This window comes from Phalacrocorax aristotelis, chromosome 4 (assembly GCF_949628215.1).
Source record: "Phalacrocorax aristotelis chromosome 4, bGulAri2.1, whole genome shotgun sequence".
NCBI classification, from domain to species: Eukaryota; Metazoa; Chordata; class Aves; order Suliformes; family Phalacrocoracidae; genus Phalacrocorax; species Phalacrocorax aristotelis.
This window is the reverse complement of record NC_134279.1, coordinates 37957725-37977197: the sequence shown is the minus strand read 5'-3', so window position 1 is coordinate 37977197 and position 19473 is coordinate 37957725. Positions and strand designations below refer to the sequence as shown.

Sequence of the window (19473 nt, the reverse complement as noted above, 5' to 3'; positions counted from 1 at the left end):
TGCAACTTAGAAGAAAAAATCATAATGGATGCTCTTTCACTCAAGGCAAGTTTTGAGAGAAAATTAGCGCTTTAAATGGCGAAATATTCAAAGGAAAGTACTGATTATAACTCTGTTATTGATATGAGCTTTTAAATAGCATATGACACATCCAGACTGGTTCAGTAAAAAAAAACAGGTTTAGGGTTGGATAGTGGCTGAGATTTTTTTTGTTGGTTTTATGGCTAAGGATAGCCAGATGGGTAAGGATTTTATTATAGGTATTGGCAAGTTAATGCTGCTGAAAGCCTGACACATGATGCACTGACTCAGCGTTGGAACATCATATTTTCATCAACATTAAATTCAAGCAATTTTTCTGAAACTTCAGCCTGGATGTGCCACCACGGTTTGTGTGTTACCTGCCTCAAAAGAAGAAGAAACACAAACATCAGGAATTTTTCTGTCTGAAGTGAAGAAGAAGAAAGAAGAGCATTCACCACAAGAGAAGAGCCAGAATTCTTGAAAACTTGTGCGTGCAAACATGTATGCTAAGCTCTGCTCACCCGCACACCCCGCTCACAGGCAGGTCACAGAGCTCACCGCCCTCTTCACATCACCCGGCCTGGAAAACTGGCCTTCACTGTTGGTGTTCTGCTTTCCAGTCCGGCCTCCAGACTGGGGAGAACTCCTCCAGTAATCCCTGAACCTTGTACTGTAGATGAACCCCTAAAACATATGTGATTTGTTGAAAATACATGCATCATCTTAATCAGTTAAATCCCTGATTTCCTAATCCAGGTACGAAAACAGTGTTGGCTTGGAATGCCTGAACCAAAGCAATCTGGCTGGACTTGAGTAATCTCCAAAGGAGTCACCCATGGGTGACATTTATCTTTGTTTCTTCATTGGTAGCATAGACAAAGGGAGCCGTTTACATTCCTGAAAGATCTTGTCTCAGCAGTTTCCCTTTTGAGACCGTACAGTAAGGGAAAGAGCTAACTAATCTATTTGTGGCCTTCAAATAGTACACCAGAAACTTTATAAACATGGACAGGTGCCCGCCTGGGAAAGCTGGTCATCTAATTTTAGATATGCCAAGATGAACAGGAGGTAAAAATATTATAGAGAATGTAGGGTTAGCAAAGAAAGCATTCTGGCCAGTAAGAGAACAGAGTAACTTGATCAGCGGACGTCCACGCAGCACGACATTTCATTATTAACATGAAGGATAAAAAAAAAACTTTCACTGCAGATCAAGTGATATTAACAGTATTAAACACCTTCCTGGAGTTTCTCCTCTCATCAGAACAGGAATTCTTCCTAAATTTGGCCCCTATCTCTTCGCCAGCCTCACATCAGACCTTCTCCAAGAGTACAGATTTCAATTGCAATACTAGACACCGACTACCTGAGTCACCACAGAAAGGTTACCTGAACAGAACCACCTCAGCAAGGGGGGGCGGCGTGCTCACAAAAATGAACAGAAGGCTGCTGCATTTGAGCTACAGCAGAGGTGGCCGACATTTTCCCGACTAATCAGGGCTTGGGTCAAGAGAGACTGGAAATGAGGTGGGTTTTGGATGCTGCTTCCACTGAAACCAGGGTCTGCTTGGCTCGCGGTGCCTCCCAGCACTCAGCAGCCAGCTGGAAGCCATAAGCAGCTATCAGCTTGGGGCTCATGACATCACTGTGGCACCGAGCACATTTTTCACATACTAAGACAGCACGGATACATGCTGTTAGCTGAGGGAGTTTATTAAACAGCCAAACTGCCGGCTGCAGCCGCTTCGTTTCTGCAGGTTAAGCTTTTTGTTTTGTTGGAGTGATCACATTTTTTAGCTGCAAAGAGTTTATTTAAAAAAAAAAAAAAAAAATTAACGTTGGCATCAGTTAAACTTGTGTGTCAAAACACCTGAAAACTAATATTTGAAACTCATATGGTGCCTTGCAACTCCTCTTTGCTTTTCGAAAGGGGCTGAGGTTTCTGGCTGTAAATTTTACTCACTCAACCATCTTGTGAAACGTGCAGAAATTGCAGAAAGCAGTTTGATAAAGAAAGGCACATATTTAACTTCAGCAAGGCCAGCCCCTGGGAATAATGCAGTTTTGTACCGTGGCGCAGGCAGTCTTGTGAAAGAGAAATGAATCAGCCACGTACTCTGCCCTGTAGCCTCATGGAAGCTATGCTGAACCACAGGCTGAGGGGCCAGCTTTTCACCTTATTATACCTTTGGGAAAGAGGAATTACTATTGTTGAAGAATTTTGCAGTATACTAAGAGGTTTCACAATCCCAGGGCAGATGGAGATGGTGAAAGAGCCTAGGTCTGTCAAGTTAAAGCACTAAATCATTGCTTTGGTCACGTGCCTCTGGCAGCCACCACCCATTTTCCTCCAGTTGTGTTGCCTTCTTCTGTGCTAAGGGAGAACAGCGTTGCCAATGCAAGGCAGGAGGATTGATGTGGGGCCTCAGACGGGGCAAACGAACATGCACACCCCTACAACAGGCCATGCTGCCGGTAGCCCACGGTCTGGCTTTAGACCTGAGGGAGAAAGGCCAAGCCTAAGCCCAGAGCTCTGCTGCGTCCCTGCAGACACCAACAAAACACAAAGGAGAAAACTAATCTGGTGCAGAGGCTGTAGTCCGGCATCCACTCCTCGTGAGAGCTGATTCAGAAGAGCCCCATCTTTTGATTTCAGAGCTTGTGAAGTCTTGCTCATGACCTCTAGAGTGAGAAATGCAGAGAGAACTGGTCTTAAAGGTCTACTTAAGTCTACTCTCTATTGACCAGGTAGAAGTCAGCTGCTCAGCAAAGCAGGCTTCTGCTGGGTTCTTTAGGTCCGAGCAATTTCTGAAGATGGCATGGTATCAGGGCTACACTAACAAAATGCTTTTAATTCAAAGTTTTAGCATTTCAAAGTTCAGATATGCAGCTGGCCACACTTACAGGTAATCTTAAATTGAATTTTTACTGCACCGCGGAGCATTGGGTGCCAGCGAGAGTGAAATACAGAAGGCAGCTTTATTTCTGTTGTTGGTTTTAAGACAAGTTTTAATAGCTTCCAGTTAGCTTGGGGGAAGGAAGCTAGCTGCAAAATAAATTAAAGAAACTTAAGATTTGCTACACAATGTATAACAACCAATACACTGCAAAAGGTACAAATAGCACTGTAGTGGTCACAAGTCCTGAACTGGAGCAACATGTGGCCAAAATAACTAAGGACATGTTACACTGAAGTGCAAGTGTGAAAAACAATTTAAATGTGGATATCATTAATATAATTTTGTCTAATCTAACAAGATGACCGAGTCCCAGCTCCAGTGGGACTCCCATGTCCCGAACACAGCACACCTTGCATGCTTACTGCTGCTGCTTTGGGGTTCCCTAATGACTTTTTTATAGGATGGCTGGTGTAAAGCCTCAAACTCACATCACCAAAAAGCTTTGAAAGAGGAAGATATTTTCCTTATTCTCTGTTGGCAGCATACAGTTACTTTTCCACGCACTAGGCAGGAGTTTAAAAAGAGATGCGGACTCTTGTCTTCTACCCAATCATTGCTGTTAGGGTCTGATTTAAAACATCTGACCTCCGGAGTGTACTCTTAGCTATTAAGGCATGATTTGACCTTGATTTCCGAGCAGCCTCTGCTCAAAGCCTCTGCATTCTTCTTTGAATTGTTCCGCCTCTTTATGGATTTTTCCAGCTGACCCTTTTGATCCTGTTTGAAGAAGCTGAGTGGGGGCACTTCACTGCATGGAAGAATATTAGGCCTGAAGAACAACAGCTCTAGCTCCAGCAGAAGTTAGAAAAACTTTTATACGGCACTACCTTCCTTATAATTCCTACCAAGTTGTCTTCTAAGCACAAAATATCCTTAGCAGTTCATCTTAATTCTCTGATGACTTTGCCTTTCCCCAGCCCACAGGACAGTGGTTTTGCAGCTGCTACTGCTGCACCTAATCTATCAGCAACTTGCTTTGCTGGTGCTCGGAGCACCAACAATCGTGGTCATAACTCACTCGGAACCAGGACTCCACTCTTGATGGAAACAAGAGCTACATGATGCCCTTCTTCAGCTTTCACAGCTGTGGGAGGTGCTGGGCTGGATTGCTGGGTCCTGCTCCCACTGACTCCCCACGTCCCTGTTGATGCTCTGTAATGGTCAGGAAGCAGAGTCACTAACTGGAAACAGAATGAATATATTCTGCACTTTTCCAGCTACCTTAGTGTGACGAAGGGAACAATTACGATGTATTTTGATAGGTTGCCTTAGACAGTCTCCAGCGGAATAACAATCAGGTCCGGTATGACATACCACAAAGGGTAATAGGTCTGCAAAGCTGAGCTATTTGATGCCAATCTAGAGCTAGGCAAGCAATCTGAAACCAGCTTTTACACTAACTGCAGCTGGGCAAAAGGAGAATTGCATTGGCACTGGTCCCACAAAACATGCGTTTTGGTATTATAGCCAGCTGTAACTCTGTTACTTCACCAGTCCTTCAGGGTGCAGTTTTCATGTTACAGCTAAGCTGAAGTAATGGGCTGGCAATGCTGGAAAGAGGAGTCATGTTTCTCCCTCTCATCCTCTACACCTGGCTATGGGTTCTCAAGACATCAGTAGTAGCTCTCAGCTGACCCCTGCTGCAAGCAGGTAGGTAAGGGTAGATTTCCACCAGCAAACACAAGCAATCAGCAAGATTGCCTTAACTAATGCAAAACCCACTGCCCAGGACCCCCGTTTCACCACTGCTTCATGTGAACTACTCTGAATGGAGCAGACCTGTTGTCCTCTTCACCTGCTTCCCTCGCACTGGCAGTAGCACCCGCACGCTTGGGTGATGAGGTCAGAGACCCAACCTCATCCGATGAGCACAAAGATCAAAATAATATGCTTATTGGCTGGACGGGGCTCTGAGCAACCTGATCTGGTTGAAAATGTCCCTGCTCATTGCAGGGGGGCTGGACTAGATGACCTTTAAAAATCCCTTCCAACCCAAACTGTTCTATGATTCTATATACATTCCTTCCCAAAGCAGGCACCTAGCCTTCTCTTTCTCTTGCTGTCAAACCTTGCATTTCTTCTCCCTGGCACGTGAGAAAAACTCAGGCTCCAACTGGGTTTGGGATTTGCTGTCCTTCAGAAACCAGTGGTGCCTCTCAGCAACTCTTTTTTACAAAAAGAGCCACTACTTAATCTCAAGCAGCAGAAAAAAGTCATTTAATATCCTTTGTTTTGAAACACAGTTTGCATATGTCTGATTATCCAAAAGGCACCTTATCCTCAGGGGGACCCACCATCTCCAACTATCCAGCAGCTGGCCAAAATCAGCCAGCTCCCCACCAACAACGGCCAGCATTGCCATGGCAATTTATCCCCTTACAGAATGACAGTCACATCTTGTCTGGTCATGGTTGCTTTTCATCTTCTGATTCCCACCATATGGATTAAAATAAGCAGCACCAAGACTGAATCAGGAACTCATAACAGACACTGGTACAGGGTCAAGTGGCATTTATGACCCATAATTTTACTTTTTTGCTCGTCCTTCTTATATTTCCTCCTGCCCGCATCCTTTCACATAGTTTAAAGGCATAACACTGGTTACAGTATTTCAGCTCGCATGCGTAATTCAGAGCAAAACTGCATGATATCACTATTTTCTATATTAAAATAGACAGATATAAAGATGCTGCATTGCCACAGCAGAACTTTCATTACAGATGCCTGCATGCCAACGTGCAAAAGCTAGCACATAAGCTGTTTCTGTGAAGCAGGAAGTTAACATCTTGTACACTCCACATGCTTGCCTGTAACACCTTCCCACTGCCTCAAACAAGAAACTCACTCAGAGACAGGTTTGATCTTTCAATCCTGTCTTTGTTTTTCTGAAAACTAGCACTTCTCTTGAGTGGTTACTGACTCCTGCTATTTCTCACTAAGTGTTGCTCAGCAGCTTGTCATGAGTCTCTTTTCCCCACATCATTCATGCATCCCAAGCGAAAAATAAACATGCATAAGAGCAAAAAAGCAGGTGTTTGGAAAAACAAAATACATTTCTTTGGCAGCATCCATATAGTAGATACTTTCAGCTAAAGTATCCTTACAGGCACAATTGCAATTGTACACAAACAATAACCTTTCGTATAGGAATGAGAGAACTCTTTTTCTCATTTTTCTTTCCCAAAAGACAGATGTCTGGATGCCAGACACTGTCTCTGAGTCTTTAAATCAATTTCCAGGAAGAGAAAAGGGAGGTGTATGCACTCCCCCCACCCCAGCTTGGCCGGTAGGCCTGCCTAATGACAAAGGCATTATTTTAGGACTCAGAAGATCAGGTACAAACCTTTGCCACAGCCTCCCTGCATACCTTTGGCCTGTCGCCTCATCCTTCTGCAATGAATGTCAGTAATTATAAGAACACTGAGAAAATAAACAGGAGCTGCTTTTACGCTGAGCCACAGACACAGGGTGAAAATTCCTGACCTGCCACCATACAAGCTTAATCAAGAATTAGGAATGGTTAATCAGTGCAGTTAACTCAGCATGGTACTGCGATTAAGATCCATTACAGGGTGACTAGAGACAGGTTTAGTGAATCCAGAGATGATCTCATTATGCTGTGTAGTGCTACGCTGCCAAGCTGTGCTATCAGGATGCTCTATGCTATACATCATTGCAGAGCACGTAAAACTGTGTTTAACTCGAGCAAATCCTCCACACTGTAAAGTTCACAGTCATGTTTCAACCTCAGCTACAACACAACACAGCTCAGCAACACAGCTCTGAGAAAAAGGGCAGTGGCGTGCACATCCACAGCCAACCATCATCAAACTATTGGAAGCATTACGATTAAAGCATAGCCTGATGCTGCTGGAGGCTTCACCCCAGACAGCCAACAAGCTCATCTGTGTGCAAAATTGTAGTTACGTGCCTTTTAGAGTAGTCCCGTTTTGTTGGGGAAAGAGTGACACTTAGCGATACTCAGCAACCAGCAGCAAACCGACCTGCAGGTGCAGTTTGCTGCTTGGGTTCATCAGGACAGTGATTTCTAGGGACCCCTGCTCCTAGGGCTTTGCCTCCTGGGATGGGACCACCCAGCAACTAGTTCTCTGAGCAGACCAAGGTTTGAAATGTCCTCAGAACAAATCACAAAGTCCATACCAGCTTTCTCCGGGGCTGGCAGAGCAGTTGCTAGCCACAGAAATAGACATGCAGAAAAAGCTTCATGTGTTTAGAAGAAAAGCAGAGAATACTAATTTAAAAAGAAGCGAGAGGAGGAGGCAGCAAGTCAGCTTTCTCGTAAAGTTTGGTATGGTCCCAGAGATGAACTAGTTAGGTCCTTAGCAGCACTGTAGTTTAAACATCACAAAGCTGAGGACTGGAGCCTTTTGAAGATGAGAACGGCATTCTTGAGTTACCAGCTTCCTCATCTATCAAGAACATCGGCATCCACATCTGGGAAGCCACCAGGTCTTCTTCAGAGCTTCTTTAATCCAAGCATATAATAACACTCAACTACTCCTCCAACCACTCCCACTAGCCAGCGAATTACCTACGACACTCAGGATTTATTTAGCAACATTACAAATGGGCTTTGCGTCTTTTAGTGTTTACCCACTGCTGAGCAACAGGAGAGGCTACTGCATTCTTGTGGGAAGAAAATGGCACATGGAAAACCAGAGGCAGCCGTCTACCTTCGGGGTGTAGCCATAGCTAGGTCTAACACAAATGGTTTAGATACCAAAGGCCTGACAAATTCACTTGAAATATTGGAGTCTAAGTTATGTCCCCGTTTGTACTGCACTGACATAGGCCAATTTGTCAGTCACACTGGGAACTGCATCAGGTAGGCATGCGGAGGACCCTGCTCAACAAGCTTTCAGATTCGGTCACCTTTTCACATTAGGAACATCAAACCCTGCCAGAAGACAGCAGAAGAGCAGTTACGGTAAAGTGCAGGGCAAAGGAAAAAAGTTAGCTCTCCCTCAGCACTAAGTCCATTTTGTTTTACCTTCCTGCCAGGCAGCCCACTCCCTATGTTCTGGAACAACGAGTCCGTCATGCAAGGGCCAGGCTGGCCCGGGACTCTGGCAGCCACAAAGGCTGTCTTCACCCATGCACCAAACAGACTGCAAAGATTCGGGCATCCCAGGTGCCTCTGCCTCCCAAATCAAAAGATAAGGTGTATTTCCTCTATTAGAAACAAACCTGAAGAATTAAAACACTTGCACCATGACTGCAGTGTCCTAACACAAGCCAGTCCCTTACAGAGAGCAGGAGGAGCTGATGGTTTGGAAATGTGATTTTTAACTTCCACTTGCTCATGGTGCAGCTGTGCTTCAAGGTCAAAGTTACATGTTCTAGGAAATCACACATAGTTCAACAAAAAATTCAAACCCCCTATATTTTTCAAAGCTGAAGTGAACAGTTTTAGACTTACCCATCTTAAGGCTAACAGAGTCTGTGCAGATCTTAAAAAGAAAAAAAAGGTGATACAATACTATAGAAAATGGAAATGAAAACATTTATGTGACAGTAACACACAGAAAGGAGGGGAAAACTCCCCAGGCTCCTTTTGCCTAGGGAAAAAGAAATGAGGTAAATAAAGACAAAATGGTAGGTAAACCTTCCAATGGAAGGGAGAACGTTTTTATGAAACAAATATCCCAGCCCTTGACCCCGGAGCACTCTTATCAGACAGCACAACCACTCCTTTAGAAGATCTCAAGCAGACCCAAGTATCACTTCATATTTCCACATCCACAAACATTTCTCTGCCCACAGGAGCAAGAGCTTGCTTCCTTGGTGGGAAACTCCTTCCTCCGGGGAGCCTGCTCTCTCTCAAACACCATTTTGCCAGATCACAGTGGAATGAATCTCTCCTGTAGCTCCAAACGGAAGAAATCCAGTTTATGAGATTGTATTTATTTTTAAGTGCTTGACTGGAACTCCTAAGCCCTTCGGCCTCGTGTTGACCTTTAGGATTTCGAGACAAGATGCTACTCCACTTGTACTGCTTAAACTGTTTTAGCTTTGGGACTGCGCCAGATGGACAACTGACTGCAACTATTATGAGAGTCATTTTCCAGCATGTGGATTATTAGCATGTGGCCACTTAAGCTAATTTTGTATGGGATCGGAATCCTTATAGGTCACAGTCTCATGGTTTGCCACCCAGCTGCATGTCCTTTATGTCCAAAATCCTGTTTCATATGTTCAGTCGTGTTCTCTTCAACCGTATATGTCCAGAAAACCACAGAACATGGGGTATGGATGATTAGCAGAAAGCTTTGCTACGTTGTATGACTTTTTCATTCAGAGAGAAAAGAAAGTATAAAGACTGGCAGAGTTTTGGCACAAGACTTACTTTGTGATATAGTTCACCTTTACTTACGCCTGCTGTAGCCTTGAACTCCTTGCTACGTATGACGAGAATCTCTTTGCTGGTTCTGTGATCCTCCTTGCCATTTATGAGAGAAGGAAAATGGTTAAGTCAGTTGTTCACCATTAACGTTTGTGTAATTTCAAGTCCCATCTTTTGAACAAATCATGGAATTTGACTACAGAGTTTGAGAGTGTTTCTAATCATGGTATTTTCTCTTTTGCAAGCTGTCAGTTTTAAAAGCTCCTTGGCAGCCCTCTCAGCCATACCACCTAAGTATTTAATACAGTGATTGGCCATTTTATACCGGTCAGCCTGTGCATCTGCCTCTTGCTACCCTGCCACAGTCCCAGTCATAGGAATCCTGAAAGAGATTGGCTAAGGGTCCTTTAGAAAAGGTTAAACCCGTTGATATGACCAATAGCTTAACTATAATTTCTTAGAAGTAGTGAAGTCAGAGCTTCATGGAGTCTTACAAAGCCTGGGTGGAAGCTGCAAACGTGCTGCACCTGGATATGAGTGATTCAATGAGCAACAGAGCAAGCCACAGCATAAGCAACTTGCGGGTGCAGCTAGTATGAGAGGAGGAAAGACTGGAGAGGGTAGTGGGGTCTTCCCCTTGCTATAGGGGTTAGCTATTAAATGGTGTCAAGGCTTCTCACAAAAGCATTGACTTAGAACCAGGGAGGCAGCTACACAACTTGGCAAGAGAGAGCTGCAGTGAGGTTACAGCTCACCACAGCACCATCATTTGATAGACCCTTCACGCTAAAAAAACCCCTTCATTCTCATGAACACCAGATTTGGTTAACCTCTATAACGGGTCACCATTTGTGCAGGAGTACTAACAGGAGCACAAGTCACACAGGAATCGTGGCAGACAATGCAACAGACGTCCCTCCTTACTTCAGGCATGTGCACGCAAGCACTTACCACCTTCGATCATGAGAAAATAAGTAATTTATTTCCAAATGCTCCAGCATTGATAACTACTGCAGCCAGACGAGAAAGCCAGAAACTGTACTCGGAGCACCAGGAAAAGTCCTTGATGGCAAAGTTCCTGGGCTGCTGTTTTATTTCCAATGTTTGTTAGCCCAACCAACAAGCAAACCTCAAGCATTTCGGTCTACAGGTAAGAAGTGCTTACACCCTACAAATCAGACTATACCTCAGACCTGTTCAAAGATATTCAACATAGTTTGAGTTGACCATCTCATCTCCATTTTTATTTCATAAATAAGGACTTTCCGCTCAGCTGCATAATACTAACTAGAAATTCAGGTCATGGAGAGTTTGACACAAACTGAAGACCTCTATTTTAAACTAATTCATGTTAAGTCCACCAACAAATTCATAATCTAGTAGATATGTCACTCAACTCCTGTTAGGTTGAGTCATTTTAAAAATAGGATATATTAGCTAATAGCAACACATTTTTCATACAGCTCTTTCCATATGCACCTGAGCCACCTGCCAGCAACAGAGGTGCGTGGGAACTCTGCACGACCCACTCCAACAGTCAGTGTCTTCACTTTCCAGTGTTTTTTGCAGTTAGTTTTCACACTATAAGAGCTCATTTACATATGTAAGTGGGGTAAAGCTTCCACAGATGCTAATGGTGTTCAATCAGGCTCCAACTTTTGTGAAGCCTTCCTGTTAGACACTTCCTGCAACATTTACTTACTCCGCTAGCAGGTTATCGGATGTCCAGGCACTATTAGATCTCAGCTACAACAAGAACAGCTATTTCAGAAGTGTTTTAAAAAGGAAGATACCAAATACCACTTACATTCATTTCAGAAAGTTTATTGCACCAAATGCCGCAAAGAAATAGACCAAAACGATAGCATACATAAACAACTATAAGAAAAAAAACCCATGTAGTTTGACATTGGTATTCAGTCATTCCTAAAAAAGCCTATGCTCTCCGAACATGCAATAGCAACACACATTTTTCTTCTACTGTGGAAAACCTGCTATGTATGTCAAATTAGCCTGCTTGACCTAAAATAATAAAAAAAAAAGTCTAGAGTATATTCAGCAGTTCAGACTCGATTTTGATTTGGGTCCTTTTAACTGAAGTAGAAATTATACTCAACGGGTAAATGATCATTTTGTGTAAGCTTTACATACAAGAGCATGGTATGCCTGAAAAGGGTTTTTGACTTTAAGAGTAAAGATGCACGTAGTATGGAGTGGGGAAGATCAATCTATAACTGGAGGATGCCATTAGAAATGTGAATTACAGAACCAGTGTCGATTAGTTTCGTTTGGGCAGGAGAAAGTTGTATACATCAGTTCAGAGAGTACCTACTTAAATTAAAATGTTTAGCTCTTGATATCAGTTGCAGTTAAAGAATTAATTTAGATTAAATACTACAATTTAGCAGTTCATGCCTCCCCTCTGTGTATGAAGGTTTAGTCTTGCTGGAAAAAAAAAGCATACATTCTTTAAATTGCTCTGTGTAAACTGCATTTATGTGGGATTTTGGAAAGTCTGTGCACTCCCACTTAACCAAGGAAGTATGTATTTAACTTTACAAAAAACTACATAATACTGATAAAACCAGCTTTGGAATATTTGAAAACTAAGCTACATTTCAATTGTAGACACATCTGTACATTCGTATCACTTTTCATCCTAATAAAATAAAAACAGAAACATGCCCTAAAGATGCCTAACACCACATCTGTAAATACTTACTGCCCTGTCATGCCACGCTAATTTACATAAACAGCAAGATGTTACTAAAAACAAGTTAAAGACTTAGAGTCAAAAAAGCCCTAGAAGGTGGAATCCTGTCAACTGAGGTAGTACATTTGGTGGAGGGGAAAATATGTGTTTACCTTCCTTTAGTCTAAAGCCTTTTGAAGGTAAGAAACATCTTTCATTTTGGATTTTCTTTCCCCTAAAACTAAAACTGTGAGAACAAGATAGTTCATCATGTAATTTCTGAAGAGCAGCAGAACATTAGAGAAAGCAGCAAGAACTATAAAGTTTTAGCCTGGGCTGAAGAAAATCCAGGTGCTTCTGACCATCGGCTCACATCCACCCCCTAGGTTAGTCTGATGTCCTGCCAAAAGCCGCTTTTTTTTTTATTTTTAAATTTTCTTAAATAGTTGATAAAGTAAAGTCAGGTGATACTGGTCACGGTGTTAGTCATGAAATCACTGGATGTCAGCTGACCTTCGGCTTCCTTAGTACATTCTACACTAACAAAAGCACATACGCCTTTGAAGAATTGTCAGAGCCTGTTCAGATAAAAACCCAACTAATATTGTAGGAGAACTGGAATTGACTTTTAATGAACTCAGCTACTATTTAAGAGTGACATAAAATAGAGACCGTACAGGAGGGTTTCTATACAGACTCAGGGAAGCGGTTTTAGTCCTACACATGCACACGCACACGTTCTCCATCACACGGGTAGTTTAGGAATACGCAACTTGCTTTATGGTTCTCACTTTGTCCTAACCTCGTGGAATAGAGTGAAACCTGCTAACAGCTACACGCAGAGGTAAGTGTACTTTCCAGCAGATAGAAGGATTTACCTACCAAAGATATGAAAAGTTATTTAACTATAAGCAGTAGGAGAAAATCTGAACCATAGAAAGATTTTAGCCTTTTTAGGCAGAATACTAGGGACAAGTAGGAAAATGTGACAAAAGAAACGTCTGGAATGTCAGGTCAGGAACCCAGCATATAAGGAGCAGCTTTAGAAGCACTGTATAGAAGATTAAGTACCCCTCCACTTGGAAACAACCTCTTTTCACAGTAAGTCAGTCTACCTACTTCCCTCAAAAAACAACACACGGTTAATCAAGACCCCCATCACATTTAAACAACTCACAATATGCACATTTCATTATTTCAAATCATTGAAAGTTTACTGTAGAAAAGTCCAAACATCAAGGTAGTAGGAAATAAAAACACTTTTAATAAAAGTGTGTCCCTTCAGTGTTAAAAATCTGTAATCACCAACAAGGAGACCTCACAACCGGTGACCAGGAGTTTATTAGAATTCACTATTCCCAAGCAATTGCATTGCCAGCGATTTGCTTGCAAGCAGACGACTTCAGACACCTCATTCCTGCTGGCACACGACAGAACGGTCCAACACGGAGCTTTCTGTTTCTTTAAGAATGTTTGTTTTGATCCTTTGTTCTTTCCTCGGTCTGGTCCACAGTTTCATATCCAGCTTAACAGTGCTTTATGCAATAAAAGTTTTTTTTTTTTTACATTCATGTTATCAACCACATGAAAACAGTAAAATACAAAATTTTATTTTGCTTTCTAGAAACACAGAAGGCCAGTGTCAACTAGTGGAGAAGTAGTTTCTGGTCTCAGAGTCGTTAACCTATTAAGGAAAGGCACCCAGATGATAGTCCAAGATTTCTGTAGAATCAAAAAGGGTAATTGCAAACATTCATAGTAATAGTAAATACCGGGGTTTGCCCCCTACATTTCATTTTACTTCAAACAATGCTCCTCTTTTATTCCTAGAGTGACAACTAGTAGCTGGAAAAAAGTAATACTTTTGACTAAAGGTTTGCCGGGGGGGTTGTTTGTCATCTTTTATTTCCCCGACAAGATTGTCTTCAGTCTGTGCCAATTGCTTGGTGTACGTGCGCACAGACACGCACTAACAGCACTGGTATCATACAGAAGTCTGTCATATTCACGCTCCTTGGAGAGAGTGATACTTGATGACACCAAGACACAGGTTTAGTTCCCAGGACTACAGTCATACAGAAACTCCAAAGAGTTATTGAAGTTGCATCAGCAACAAATGTAAACTTGTAGCAGAAATTCCATAAGGCTTTCCCACAAAATCCCTATCTCAGAAGTCCGTTCCATTCCACTTCCAGCCATGGCCTCATTTGAATGCCTCCCCATTAAAACAGAAGCAGCCACAGCTTTCTTAACCTGTCCTTTAAGGGAAAAGTCAACATCACTTCATGCGCACCTCCAGTCCTACGTAACATTTAGTTGCTGAATCCAGGTTCCTTGTTCTAAACTGGTCACTTCTGCTATACAAAGACATGCTTATGCTCTGCAAGAAAATGATGTCTCATCTAATACACTTGTGTACAGGAATGCTATATACATAGTTTACAGCTCCTCCTCCTCGGCAAAGAAACAAACACCACACCACACTCACAAGCGTAGTATTACAAAACCCATTCTAACCCACTTGTTCTTTTAAACTGTTACTTCATGGTTTTGAGCAGCGTTTTGGACGGCAGCTCCTGGTCTGCCACATAGTGTTAACTTTAGTCCTCTGAATAAAAATAAAATGCAAGGATGCAGTCACTTTCTTGATTTAAGTCAGAAGTGCGATTGTAAGAAAAACCTGAATGCCTTTTACATTATGTAAACTGAAGTCCTCCGATAAAACATCCGGTTGAAATCAGAATCAGAAGGTGGTTGAATGTACGGTTATCACTTGCTTTCCTCAGTGTTCCCCTTTACCAGTGTTTGGCACCTCTGTTCTTCATTCAACATTACCATTTTCTTTATTTTATTTTAAGGAAATGACTATCCTGAGATTTGAATTTATAAGAGTATTTGAGCAACATACGGGGAATGAGTACTTGCTATAGCAGCCAACAAAGGCAAGTCATTGGATTCAATCCTAGAAATTAAAAGAGAGACAGACTTTAAAATATACAGTCACCTTCACAAATGAAGAGAAACATAAGAGGGTATTTTTCATCCACTTTAAGGAAACTGGAAGTGTCTTGCTATAACTGAGTTCATTGTTTAATTATTATTTATTGCCATTACTCATAACATACCAGTAAAGGTAGGTAATAATGTTTAAAATCAAGAAGTATGCTACCATTTAAATCAAAAGATAGAAGTATTACATTTTGTGGTATATAATCTTTTTTGGTTTAAATAAAAAAACTTTTATTTACTTCACAGAATCACAGGTGGGAAGGGACCTCAGGGATCATCTAGTCCAACCTTTCTAGGAAGAGCACAGTCTAGACAAGATGGCCCAGCACCCTGTCCAGATGGCTCTTGAAGGTGTCCAACACGGCCGAGTCAACCCCTTCCCTGGGGACATTATTCCAATGGGTGACTGTCCTCACTGTGAGAAATTTCCCTCTTGTGTCCAATCGGAATCTCCCCAAAAGCAATTTGTGTCCATTCCCCCTTGTCCTCTCCACGTGACTCTGTGTGAAAAGGGAGTCTCCATCTTCTTTGTAGCTACCCCTTAAGTACTGGTATATTTATTTGCTAAACCATAAGCCTTAGCTTGTAGTCTTACCAGTCAGTAGGCACCAATAAGCCCAGTTTAAGTACTATACACCAGCTTAAGGAAGACTGTACATTTCATGTTTTGAATATAATTCAGTTCACCATATGGTAGCACTTTCTTACCAAAAATGGCCAAAAGCTGGCAGTATTAATTATGCAATAACAGTATCAGGAATGTCTCTCAGATGCCATGCTCAGTTTCTAACTGTTTCCAGCGTAAAGCTGCTCAGAGGCCAGGATGTATGTGCATGTGTGTATATATCAATACACATACACACACAGAGAGAAAAGTGCTTATTTCAGGGTTTCACTATTTACAGCTACATTTCAAAACACATGAAATCTTGAACAGTCTGGAGAAAGATAAATTAAGTTTTAACTACAGTGCTAAAAACCATCCTCTTGAGAATGTGTATTCACTTCTTTCCCCTTCCCCCTCTTCTGCTGTCAGCAGGTGCATCCCTAAAGGTTGTCTGCCAATCAAGTAGTATTATTAGAAGACACCTGCCCAACAGGACACCTGTCTATTTTCCTATATCTGCTTTTTTGAGAACCCCTCCTCCCTCAAGATACAACTGCACCACCTAACCTTCCAAAAATTCTCAAGTATTTGGTGAGGCAGAGTTTTCATTAAGGAGATCGAGACAGAAAGAGTGCATACGAATGTCTGGACAACCTCCTAATGACCAAAATCCAAACTTCTGTCATTCTTACATCTTCAGAATGAAGAGTGATTTGTTCTCGCTGTTGAACTGTGTTTCCTCCTGATGGTTCAGTAGAACCCATTTTTACACTTTATTAGGCACATGAAAGAGGACAGTGCTAAATATGAAGTAAGAAGGAATCCCCTCCACGAACAAGACATCAACATTCAGAAACTGAAAAGGAAAATAAACTGCCCCGTGTTTTACTGTTGGGTAAGACCAATATCTGCAATACTCACCCCAATACAATTCCTAGTTCTTTTACATGCACTCTTGTATGTCCTCGCAGATATTCTGAAAGCATTTTGCTTTTGAGATACATCTCTTGTAGTCTATCCTCAAGATGCATTATGCACTGTAAACACAGACCAAAAACCTCAGAACGGCTTTAGCAATCGCATGCAAATTTTACAGAAGTGTCAGCACATCATTTTACCTTCTGTCTTAGCTAGAACACCTTTCAACCTATATCTCCACTCCAAAATCCAGAAGCAGCATTTGGTTTTGTTACAGCTGCAACATTAAAAAGTTACAGTACCCCCTCAAAGGGGAACCCCCTCAAAGAACTGGGGCATTCCAGGTTTCTTGGGCAGTAAGTTTGTTGCACAAACTGCACATCCATTTCACACTCAAGTCAGTCACAGTGCTTCTGCTGGCTTAAGCAGTTTTAGCCAGGTTAAAAGACATTCAAAACATCTTACTAAGAAACAAACCAGAATATTTGGATCAAGATGTCTTTGTTATAAGTCAGTACTATTTTCTTCTGAAAGACTCAGTCTAGACAACAGTTCCCAAAATTAGCACTCTCTAGCTCTAGGGATTTGTCATTCAAGAAACTAAGACTCAAGTAGTGGAAGACACCATTATCTTATTTGTCAGAAAATTATATTTTTGCTCACTACTTCACTGGAGAAGGTAGGTTACGAATCCTTTCTAGGCATTCGTTTTCATTAGTCCTGGGTACTTCTAGTTTAAAATTACTCAAACATTTGACACTGTTTCCCAAAAGGTAATAGTTCAAGTTGAAAAACAATTTAATCACTCCCCTTTTCTTTCATCAGCAGCATGCTAGAAATGCATGTTATTTTTAAATACAGTCATGTGATGCATGGCAATTTCTCATACACCAACTGCAGGACAGCAGATGAACCTTAACTTCAAAGAGGGAGAGGGTATTTTTTGGTAAGACAAGGTCAGTAGGTAGGATGTCTTCACAAGGTGAGTAGGTAGGATGTCTTATCAGGTATTTTGTTCTAGGACAAAAGGTACACTCAATTTGATATATTCCTTCTTTCCACAGGGATGACCACTTCAAAAAAGTTAAATTAGTTCAGCTCTCCAAACTCCAGGAGATGAAAGCAGGAAGTGCACGAAGAACCTCACGTTCTCAAGTGTACAATCATCCAGCAGGCAATTAGAAACAGTAGCAGCTTCAGGCCATCGTCCAATGTACTTTTCAAGTTGAATGAAAACCATAAGTATTAGAAGCGAGAGCTTGTGAAACCAGTTTTGCTAATTAAAAAATCAATGAGCAAAAAAAAAATGTAGCCTACCATGTATTTTTCTGATGGTCTGGAGCAAGATTTTTAGTGATTCTCTAAGCTTATATCAGGCCTTAATCACAAATGATTAAAAGGCGTTTTAAAAAAAAGTGGTGCTACACAGCAGTAGAGTAAGATAACTGCGACCAGTGGAGGAAAGGCAAAAGCTTTTTGAGAGTAGCTTAATCTACTTGCTTCAAGCAAGTTTTCAGTCAAGTCATTAGAGTCATAATACTTCTGATTCTACCCAAACAGGAGACATTTTTATCTTTTCCATTACAGGTAACCAACGCAAAAAACCCATGAGCACTTCGTCAGTGGTTCAGGGGAACATGCAGCTGATTCACAGAGTAGCAGTTCATTATTTTTCAGTTCCAGTACTAATGCTAAAGGATTATGGATACTTTTCTCCTTTTAAGTTGTGAGGGAGCAAGTAAGGAAGAATCCCACATTAATCTAAGATACTTTACATAAGATTATCTGCTCCTCCTGAATGCCAGCAAAGAACCAAAAGACATGGTTACTCATAAGCTCAGTACGTGAATCCATTTTGTTCAAAATGTCCATGTTAAGTGAGGTACTGAAGTCTTTTTTGATTTAATATTGCCTTCCTCTGCACCTTTCCTCATTGACTAAACAAAAAAAAAAACCTAGTCACTTCTAAAATTAGCAAAGTAGCTTAAAATTAGTCTAAACATGCAGGTAAAACTTTCAACATATTGCTGACATGCAGCAGTTACAATCACCACTTCCCTCCCACCCCAGCGTACTGCAAAGCTCTCTGCAGTATGGTTACTAGTCTGAAGTGCCACAACAAAGAGATATTGCCACTTGCCTTTCATCCCATCTCAAGTTGGGTTTTGTATTTTATTGTACCCCAAAAAACCAGAAAGCTTATTCATCTGAACAGTAACTGCATGTAAAGAAATGCACACTCTGAGGAAACTTCAAACATACTGCATTATGGTCATCTCTGATTGATATCAGTACGTGTGTTTTTGTGAAAATTTATATCAATAGAATCACTGCAATAAAAGTCACACTTCTCCCTCTAGAGTTTAGTGGAACACCTGACTTCCATGCACTCGTGTTTGTTTCAGCAAAGAGCTGTAAAATCCACCGACAGAAGGATCAAAGCGTCTCTAACAGGGATTATAGAAAATTTACAAACTGCTATCACTATCACTTCACTGTTCCTTTTTGTAAGAAAAAGGAAATAAAAACCTGTGAAAAACATTCCACCTCCAAACTCCCTCACACCACACAAAGCATACAGAAATTGCATACATAAACCCCAAGGCAGCATTGGACAGAACACTTCAGTTGCAGAACCAGTTATTCAGTTTAGAAATGTCAGAATTTAAGGTGTTACTGTGCAAGTGTTAGGATATAATTTTAACTAAAGTTGCGTATTTTTGATGCCCAGAAGAATTCAGAAACAACATTGACAACGTACCCACATATTTTGCCTTGACTTCAAGAATTTAGCGTGATCAATACCACTAATTTTATCCAAAACAGTGCCAACTATTACTATTTACAGCTGTTAGTGTTTAGTTCTATTTTCCTCTTCCATCTGCTAGCACAGTCATTA

The 19473-nt window shown here is 41.5% G+C and overlaps 1 protein-coding gene across 7 annotated transcripts in view; it reads right to left on the bottom strand.

The window, feature by feature from the left end:
- Positions 1 to 11156: 11156 nt before the first annotated feature.
- Positions 11157 to 19473, bottom strand: part of FNIP2 (folliculin interacting protein 2) — a 51900-nt gene continuing 43583 nt past the window's right edge. For all 7 annotated transcript variants that reach the window (XM_075091025.1, XM_075091026.1, XM_075091029.1 and 4 more), the window contains 2 exons: positions 16578 to 16693; positions 11157 to 15002 (listed from right to left, as the gene is read on the bottom strand). In XM_075091025.1, coding sequence (XP_074947126.1) covers positions 14924 to 15002; positions 16578 to 16693 — 195 coding nt within the window. In that variant the 3' untranslated portion in view covers positions 11157 to 14923. The remainder of the gene's footprint in view (positions 15003 to 16577; positions 16694 to 19473) is intronic.